The sequence below is a fragment of the Parambassis ranga genome, chromosome 4, assembly GCF_900634625.1.
Source record: "Parambassis ranga chromosome 4, fParRan2.1, whole genome shotgun sequence".
Taxonomy (NCBI): Eukaryota; Metazoa; Chordata; class Actinopteri; family Ambassidae; genus Parambassis; species Parambassis ranga.
The window spans coordinates 18,178,519-18,188,853 of NC_041025.1; the positions used below are offsets into that span (position 1 = coordinate 18,178,519).

The 10,335-nt window shown below is 41.9% G+C and overlaps 1 protein-coding gene across 1 annotated transcript; it reads right to left on the reverse strand.

Annotated features, from left to right (window-relative positions):
- Positions 1–5,922: 5,922 nt before the first annotated feature.
- ptgs2b (prostaglandin-endoperoxide synthase 2b) lies at positions 5,923–10,067 on the reverse strand. The gene is made up of 10 exons (XM_028402930.1): positions 9,902–10,067; positions 9,616–9,732; positions 9,381–9,524; positions 9,113–9,256; positions 8,750–8,931; positions 8,587–8,670; positions 8,240–8,486; positions 7,689–7,975; positions 7,451–7,598; positions 5,923–6,934 (listed from the first exon to the last, which is right to left on the reverse strand). Exons 1-10 carry the CDS (start codon positions 9,963–9,965, stop codon positions 6,522–6,524), a joined length of 1,830 nt encoding a protein of 609 aa, XP_028258731.1. The 5' UTR covers positions 9,966–10,067; the 3' UTR covers positions 5,923–6,521.
- Positions 10,068–10,335: the final 268 nt, after the last annotated feature.

A 10,335-nucleotide genomic window follows, 5' to 3' on the forward strand; every position in this document is an offset into this window, starting at 1 on the left:
TTTTCGAGCAGCTGAGCACTGGCAAGTTTTCGCAGCAAGCACTAAATCACACAACTGTAGTCTGTTTTTTTTTTACAGTAATTCTGCTGTCAGCTGTTTCATTTCATTCAAATCATTATCAAATGAAAATGGAATGAAGGATACAGAGGAAAATGATTGAAAAGAAGTAAGAGTAAGTGTGACGGACATGTGTCACCGACTGTGACCTGAAGACGCCCTCTTACTAACCTGGGAAACAGACACCCGTACTTAGTCACCACCTACTCTCGGTGTGATAAAGAATAGGAGTGACAACAGGTGACAACAGGTGTCTCTTTGAACGGATGACATCATGTGACACTACGACCTGCAGCCTCTGGATACTGACAATAAAACAATGGTAAACAGAAAATCATAAACATGTCCATATTTGTATGCACCAGGAGTTTAGGCAGACTATGATGCTGTCAACATGGCGATAACTGGAGCTTCCCACAAGTACTCAAAACTGCACCTCAGTTATCTGTGTGTGATATCACAGATAGTGATAATCTTCTTCTTTTTTTCAGAAGATTGTTTCTGTTCTGCTTCCTGTTTGATGCTTTGCACACCTGTATTGATATAAATCTGTGAAAACCTGAGTTAAAGTTTCACAGAATATAAATACAAAATGTAAATAAAGGATCCTTCTGTAATCAAAATGTTAACAGAGGGGCGGCCCCATCCTATCTAAAACCCAGACAGCTGGCAGGAACCAGCAGTTGTTTCCTTTTATATTGATAAAGCTGTCTTGGTGCAAGTTACATAAGATGATCAATACCACTTACTTCTGTCTGTTAAAGAGTAACGAAACATTTGAATTATGATAAAAAGCAGTGATTGGGAGAGGTCTGGCTTCAGAGATTCAGAGTGTGGAGGTCCTTTGTGTAACCTAAACAGACTAGTTATTTGGATTCTGGGCCTCATCACTCGTAAAATTACCTAATTTATTCTAGGCTGACAGAGTTATTACTATCAGGATATAATCGTCATAAAATAAACAAAGATCCTCTCTAACATCTCTGGTATGTGATGTCATCCTCCTCTGCTTCTTTAGATCCTCAGATGGACTTGATACACAATGATAACAGTAATAAATGAGTAAACAGGTGCTAGCAGTGAGTATGTGTCTGTGATGTGACACAAACGTCAGTTTAACAGCTGTCATTCTCTCACACTGTGTGACATAACGATGCTGATGTCTCGTTTTGCCTTCTGTGTGACCTTAAAAGGAGGTTGTTATATACTTTTGTAATGTACACATCCGATGACACAGGCAGTTCGATCGGAAATGGAAACAGTCAGGTGCCAGGCATTCCTCCTCGCCAGAAGTCACAGAGACACACGGAGCATGAGGGCCAAATCTGGGCAAGAATGAATGAAACAGAGACGCCTTTCTTTTTTCCCCCGTCGTGATTTTATCTCTTTCTTCTTCTATATATATATATCACACTTTATCATCGGTGATTGTTTTCAGTTATAGATGTTTGTTTAGGGGACACATGGATCATTTGTTTCTGCTGAAAGTTTGTGAATCAATATATACAATGTTCTCTCTGAATTACTTGGAATTACTCCACTTAAAGGTGGAATCATTAAAAGCCTTTTCCATGATGGTACCTATTTTTTTCACCTGATGCTGCCTGGAATGTCATCATGCAGAGGCCAAAAGAAACCAAACACAGCATAGGTGTGCGCATACACACAGGTAAAGATGACTAATTGTGTTTTCTCTTCCTCTTCCTTGTGCAATGATTCATTATGTGTGTGTAAATTCTTCTGTTGTCTCTCCCCCTCCCTCCTGATTATATCCTTTAAAATAGTTTTAATAATATATTATTTTACTCCCTGCCCTTCACAGAAATGCTTTTAATGACCACACACACACAGTTCAAGAAGTATTTGGCCAAACACAGTAAATCATAGACACTCACATTTTTACTGGAAGCTCACCTGACCGACATTCTCACCCGCCCCTGGCTTTTTCTTACAACACTCCACTATGATCTAAACCGTCATGCACTCATGGAAGTATGAAGAAAATCAAATGTTATTAGTGTGAGTGTGTCAAGTGAAACCCGAATCATGACATCACTGACAGTGACAAATGTGGACGTGGCTCTCGAGTTGACAGCAACATACCATATCACGACGCTGTGATGAAAACTCAGCAGTATAGCTCAGAAACAACACCACTCACCAGCATGCAGGTGGACACAGGTTAGGCAAAGTTGCAACTACCGTTGTTTGTGCTATAATGATCAGTTGTCCCTCGTGCGCTGAAGCACGTTCTCACGAATAGTGTTGCAGAAATTAGGTCACAAAAAGGAATCACCTCATCATGCAGAATATTGATCTACAGCCAACTTGAGTGGAATTAATCAACTCAAGTCTCTTTAGATATAGGTTCTGTGGGCAGATACAGGTTGAGTCATATTGAGGTTGAGGTTTTTTATGTATTTATTGAAATAAAACTGCTGCGTAACCCAAGAAAGAAAGCAGGAAGCTCATGTTGTGAGTCAGAGGGGTGACACATGCCATTATTCAAATTATATTAAAAAAACAAACAAATGAACATTATCAATAGAGATCAAAACCTTTTTATCCAGACTGTGGACATGTATAGCTGCTGTTTAACTGGGCATTTTACATGGAAGACAGTGGCAGCAAGGGAACTTCCAATGGGTTTCATTTCTTAGATTTTGATTCATTTATTCCCAAACCTTTAACACATTCTTATGCTCAATTAGTCACATATTGGGTTTTTGCAACCTCATGTTACAAAGCCATTTTTACCTGATAAGTCATCTACCTGCTAAAAGTAGTAATACTCTCTAAAATGATTAGCTGCCTGATGAGAAATGGTGTCATTACGCCTATACTTCCTATGAATCCTCACACTGTTACTGTGTACTTCCACACATTTTCTCACTGGTTGAGTCACACCTCAACCAAATGATAGTATTATAGCTTCACGGATGTGATATGTTTGTTAGACCACCGCCGTTGCCTTTTCCTGTAACGGCTCACATAAATCCATTCACCTCAAAAAGTAAGTGTCTGAAAATGTTCTGTAACACTTGAGAAATTCTTAAAATGATGTATCTGGCCTCCAGTGGTTCAGTGCCAGTGCTTCACGTGCTGAGGCGACAAGCAGCAGCTTCCAGTTGACCCCAGTTACTGCTACCTGCAAGGCGTCACGTAACTCACAGTCTCCACGCTGAGTCTGATTCCAGAGAGGTCCAGGAGCGGTCAGAAGGAAAACACACACTGAACTCTCCTGATCTTCTCCCGCACCAGGGCCCACGGACTGCTCAAGCTCATTACACTCACACAAAGCAGGATGTGTTCCCCTCTGCTCAATCTCATAGATCAGGACCTGAGCATGCCACACATTGGTGCACAATGGAATAATAATACTCACCCTCAGGGCAACTGACAGCCGGAAAAACAAATAATGTGCACACACAATTAGGTCATTTTCATGCCGTGATGGGCCAAGTCCCTCTGATGGGGAATCCTCATGCTTTGAAGAGCAGGACAAAGATTATGTGACGGAGGCAGAATGGCCCATGAGGTTCAGTTGGGGTGATGCAAATGACTAATTAATGAAATTTTCTCTTGGTTGTGTGTGTGTGTGTGTGTTTAAAACTGTAATCGTCCAGTGTGAGAAGAGAGAGTGAATGTTCTGTATCAGATGTGAGAAATCTGTGAATGGATGGGAAAATTTATCTTGTCATTGTCTGTGATTAGAAGGGCTGATGCATGGCGGCCTGACTCCCCACGCTGTGCTGCTGGTCACGTCAACATTTCTTCCACCATGTTTGTTTTGGAGAGGGCACCCTAAAATATTTCCCCTCTTACACCACCAGCCTATTCTGCTGATGTGAAGTTTCCTGAACGCTGCTGGACTCAGCACCATTCCTCACACCTCATATACAACGAAAAAAAAACACCCTTTAATCCCACCACTTCTTTTCCCAGAAACATCAATTACTGGAAAGTTTTTTGGGGTAATGCGCAATACCTCAGCCTGTACATGTCATTTGTCCTTTGTTTTCTATCCTACAGATCTAAAATTAGCACAGCAGAAGTTCTTTGGAATAAAAAAGCAGTCACACAAGACACACAAGACGCTCTGACTGTGCTTCAGAAACATGAAACGGTACAATTATTTTTAATTTACTCTAAGAAAATGGTATCGTTTTAGCTGGAAATTTGTCACCTGATCTGATTCATTTCAGCCTGACACTCACATGTAAAGCAGGATATAATACCATGTCTCATGCCATTCGGAACTCCTCAAGCTTGACAAGTGTCAACATGTTTTATCTGTTGAAAAGTGAAGGCTTTGCAGCTACATTAAATAGGTGCGTGTGTGTGTGGGGGAAAAGTAGCTGACCCCACTAAGTCATGTTTTGAGTTTTAGATGGATCAGATTTATATCAGTACCTGCATGCTTTATTTGCTGCATTGTTTTTTCAGTCATGTGTCACTGATGTTCTGGACTTTGGATAAGAAAGTGCAACAAGCCAACATTATTCATTTGAACTGTGTGGCAGCTGTTTAGACTTTGCGAGTCTGTGTGCATGGAGCTGGAGCTAGAGTATTGTCCCCCCTTTCCCAGCAGACAAAAATGTCCATAGTCTATGGATGATTGAAACAAAATGACACTGATTCATTTTATATGCTTTTTTATACATTATGTAAATCATTTACATGCTTATTTACATGCTGTATGAACACAATTTATTTATTTGTTTTACTAGTTTTTAGTGCCTTTGGACAGATGTGATTGTGTCACATCCATCCATCAATTTTCTTAACTGTCCAACCTGGGCTGGGTCGCCAGTCTATTGCGTGGCTAACACAGAGAGACAAATAACCATTCACGTTCCCAGGTAATCTGACTGATCTTTGGAATGTGGGAGGAAGCTGGAGCCCCCACCTGAGAAGGCCCATGCAGGCAAAGGAAGAATGTGCAAACGCCACACAGAACGGCCTCACCCAGATTCAAAGCAGCCAGATCAATAAGTACTGACTGGTATTAGTATTAGACATTTTTTATTTCAGTTCTAATGTATTTGCCTTTCCCTAAGTCTTCTTATTTGGTACATTTGTTATAACATTTACTAACCATAACAGTGCAGCTGGTATTGGTTTCCTTTATGACTCTGTTATGTGTGTGTCATCAAGGCAGCTCAGATAAGGATCAGGTTTCTGATGCTTTGGCGGGTGTTAATATGTCTGTTGGTGGACAGAGTGCATTAACACTGGTGGTGTCCACCACACAGGATGCAGTCACAAAACTTCCCAGGTGTTTAGTTGAGAACAAAATGAAGGCCATGGTCACTGACAATCACCTGTATAACAGATCACTGTCTTATTATCTATCCAGCATCTAAACCCGCTTTGTCCTGCAGTGCAGAGTCACAGGGGGCTGGAGCCTATTCCAGCTATCTACAGTAAGAGGCGGGGTACACCCTAGACAGGTCACCGTTCCATCGCAGGGCAACATGAACAGACATTCACACTCACACCTACGGGCAATTTAGAGTCACCAATTGACCTGACAAGCATGTCTTTGGAATGTGGGAGGAACCCGGAGCACCTGGAGAAAACCCACGCAGGCACAGGGAGAACATGCAAACAGGCCCCAGTCAGAATCGAACCAGGAACCTGTCTTATTATCATAATCTGTATTTTAGAAATACTGCAAATTAGCAGCATACATGTATGCAGCCGAGAGGCAAACTTATTCACTGTATAAAAACAGTGTATTATCATTGCACTTATTTCACTATACAGAAGTAGAAGCTCACGGAGTGAAAGAAAGTCAGAGAGTTTATATTAAGCACAAAGTCAAAAAACGACCGCTGTCAGCTGATTTCTGAGAATTGAGGACCATTTCCTGTCAGCTTTTATTTGTGTCAAACTTGCAAGTCAATAAGGCACTGAGAGCAACAACTGCTATTTCAAACTCATACAAATACATTCTAAAACAACGGCTTAGACACAAATCACACAGACTGTAGTAGAAAAACAAATTAAAACAGTACTGAAAAAGGAATGTCAGAATAAGACCAGATCAGTCATTAGTTCAATGTGAATGTCACTACTATATAACGTCACTGTAAAACTACCAGTCAGTAGTCATATGACTGGATGGCAGTATGAATGCATGTGCAGCTGTTAATCCATGGAGACATTAGAAGTGTAACATGTTCACTGCTGTCTAGTTGAAAACTGTAAACTTTCAAGTATCAAGTTGGAGCGACTGAGGTTATTACTAAGACAATAAATTACATTAGACTGAATCTTCCAATAAATAAAAAAAACACACAATAAAATAATAACCACAGGTGTTTGTTCTTGGATTACAAATACAAATATGTATGTATAAAAAAATTCTCATGTCTGCTATAAATAGAAAAATAAATACAAATATAAATAAATAAATAAATACATATTTTTAAAAAAAATGATCTAGTATCACTTTTTAATCAGAGCTCGGTAGTCCTTTCTTTCAGAATGACCGTAGGGTTGATGTCACTGCCGCCTGAGTGAGACGTGCTCGAGTTGATGATCATGGATCCCGTCTCTTTGACGTCGGGCACGTGAAATGACGCCACGGGACAAGGACCACGCACGTTGTTGCAGACGAGATTCTGCAGGGAGGCGGTGTTGATGATGTTGAAGCCCACGCTGCCGCCGAACGTGCTGGGCTTCCAGTACTCCGGGGAGCAGATAGCGTTTCCCATTAACCCCTTGAGGGAAAAAGGAGCCCCCATCTCCACCATCGTCTCACCGAAGATGGCGTTAGACCTGGGTTTCTCCACCAGCAGCCCTGGGTAGAGCTCCACCGCGTCGACGTGGCCGTACATCTCCTCCAGCACTGCAGCCATCTCTTTCTCTCCTGAATAATACAAAGGCAGAAACCGTGTCAGGCTGGCTTCTCTCACTGCTGCAGAGCTCACCACTAGTCTAAATATGACCTCTGTGCTTTGATTCAAATTCTGTACCAGATGAAAATGATCCCTCCTCTTGCCTGTGCTCCATCTTTTTAACTTTTCACATCTTCCTTTGCTCATACATCGCTGCTAGTTTTTGTTAGTCAACATTAAATCTTCTCCTCTTGAGCACTTCAAACCTCCTGCGCTGAAGCAGGAGGTCTCTGCTGTCTGTTTATGTCTTGCTTTCTGTGATGACACTCTGCTTACACCAACTCAAGATGAAATGACCATCTGGTTCTCAGAGTCACGGAAATATATAACCTAACCTCTAAAGCTTCTGGGGGCTGACACTGAGTGCAAACCACTTCCTTAATAAGTAAACGATAAGCTGCACTCTTGATGCATTCAGGTGCGTTTTTAAGCTCTTTTTTTTACAATCACTTCACAATTAAACTTTAGATTATTAGTTTTTATCTCACCTGTCAAGTCTTCAAAGGAGCTGTAGGGCTTCATGGAGAACCGTTTCCTGTAGGCATTAAGTGACTGGTAACGCATCTGTCTGCTGTGCTCTATGGACTTCATGGCCACATACAAGATAGCTGTCGGGACATTCCGACCACCTGCAACCTAAAAAAGTGAACACAAAGTAAGTCATCCCAGCCTTAATCCAACATCCTCAGTCTATGTGCTGCCACACGGATCACAAACTGCTCTTACCCGCCCTGCAATCTGCTTGGTAAATGATTCCACCAGGTTTCCGATGCCGTGCTCAGTCACTACCGAGGTGTTGAAGACAAACTCTTTGTAGCTGTAATCTTTCTCCTCAATGTGGAAGCTGTCGGGCATCAGTGGGTGCCAGTGGTACAGGGTGTTGAACTCAGATGCGATGCGGTTCTGGTACTGGAAACGCTGGTTAAACAGCAGCTCGGGGTCAAACTTGAGCTTGAAGTGGTACCCACTCAGGTGCTGCACGTAGTCCTCAATCACAATCTTGATGGTTTCACCTGCATTGATGACACCATAAAAGGTTAAAGCTTCATTCCAACGAAAAATAAAAACTCTATTTGCATGAGTGCAGTGTTGGGAAAAACATTTCCTCTTTAAAGATCATATCTTTCAGGAAATGCAATTTAATAAATGTTCCCTTGTGTGAAGTAGGGTTTATATTTGGTCATAACAAAATAAAGAGTATAACTTCCTCTATTCAAAAGTCCCTTGCTAACTTCATCTATTATTATTCTTCCCAGTTCTTTAAAAATTTTCCTCACCAATCAGGATGAGCCGTGTGGTCTGGAAGAGCCTTTCGTCATCCCAGTAGGGGTGGACTTCCTTCAGAACATCACACACTCGGTTGTGTTCGCGTAGCCAGATGGTGGCGTACATCATCAGACCAGGGACCAGGCCGAACGCCTCGTGGCCGACGGCAAAGCGGTAGGATTCAGGCACATGAGGAGGGTAGTGCATGTCGACACCGACTTCCTTTACTGTCGGGGGGTACATCTCTCCATCCACAGTCTGCAGAGTTACACAAGAACAGGCAGGAAGTGAGGCACATTTGTGGTCTGAAGCATTTCACTGCCTGAACTGTGGCTGTGTTTTCTTCTTCTTCTTTTACCTGATATTTAAGCTTGCCATCCTTGAAGAGTCGGAGCTTGTGTTGTCTCTCCAGGGTGTCACCATAAATGTGACTAAGGTCCACCTAAATGCATGAAACAGATCATTAGTATATGCTCCATATTTAGACAATGATTCTTTTTCTTTGGTCCTGCTGCACTCACCCCGTGACCTTTAGCCTGGGTGAAAGCAGGTCCTTTCTTCATGTCTGACTTGAAGAACTGGTGGGTGAAGTGCTGAGCGAAGAACGCGAACATCAGGCTGGTTCCCTGTGGGTCTGGTATAAACTGTCTCCTCATCAACAGCTTTTCAGCCAAGAGCTTAACATCGGGGAGCTCCTTTTTACCTGTAAACATTCAGCTCTTTAATCGTCGGAACATTAAAGCTGGAAAAATGTGCAGCTCTGACCTCAATCTAAGGTTAGATACTCTGATGTAATGGGACCAAGGAGCTCTTGCTCAGTATTTAAGAATCTGAGAAAACCGGTTTTTGAGAGGCAGAGACAGAGAGAGTGTGTGTATCCTCACCTACTGCTCCCATAGGGGTTGGGCAATCCTCGGGCACAGGGGGGAGGGTGCGTGTGTAGTAAGAAAGGTTGGAGTAGGCTTCCCAGCTCTTGTAACCATAATCGGCATTATAAGTTGGAGGACTATCAATCAAGTGGGATCGGGCTAAAGATAGAGAAAAACACCACCATCACATTAGTCCTCTATTTAGTATCAACACTGCAACTACTTCTCTACAAATTGTTTAAGATGCCAATTCATCTTTCTGCTTTGCCCCCCAGCTACTTACATGTCAGCACATAGCTCATGATGGCATCCCGGAGAAAAGAGATGTTGTTGATGATATTCCAGAAGCCCTTGAAGTGAGTGAGAATGTAGTGGATCGTGTTAGGTGATGGCTTCAGGGTCACTTTGAGCCAGGTGAGGAATTCCGCTGGAGATTGCCAAGAAAGAAAGAAAGGTGAATTTACAGAAAAAGCCACGAGTCACAGTGCAAATAACTTTATCAGGCTGTTTATACTTACGAGTGGTGCAGTTTTGTCCATAGAACCCTGTGCGTGTGCAGTCACACTCGTAGTTGTCTGACCCCAGTGCTGTGCAAACACCCCTGTTCTGGCATGGCTCTGAGCAACATGGGTTAGCTGTAAGAGTTAAGATGATTATTACAAATCTGTTTAAGTAAAAAAGTCTAAAATTATCTTTTTAATAAATGTCTGTATATTATTACTAGTGCAGCTATGAGTACAAAAGCACACAGAAAACGTGTTGTCTTTAAAAGTTTAAAAAAAAAAAAACTTTTCCTCAGCTTACCCCCTTCGCAGACAAGAAAGCCCAGAAATGCCAACAGGAACGCTGCAGACGTGAGTGTGTTCATGCTCCAAAGACTTGGTCAGGTCCTCTTTTCTTTTCCTTCTCGCTCCTCTCTTCTCCTTTCGCTGTAGCTTCGCTGTGAGGCTGACAGTTTGAATGTGAAGACCTGAGCGTCCCAGCCTTTTATACAAGCAGTGACGTCATATGCGAGACACGCCACATATTTATGAATGACACAGATTCTGAATAGATGCCATATCTATATCAGGAGGAACTACCTGCGGAAAATTTTATTTTTCACAACCCCGCATCTTACTTATGCTAATACACTTTTGTTATTATTGTTTTTATCACAAGGGCAAGATTAATAACGTATCAATATATCAATCTAATATAAATAAAATACAATATTAGATATATCTATATATCTATAT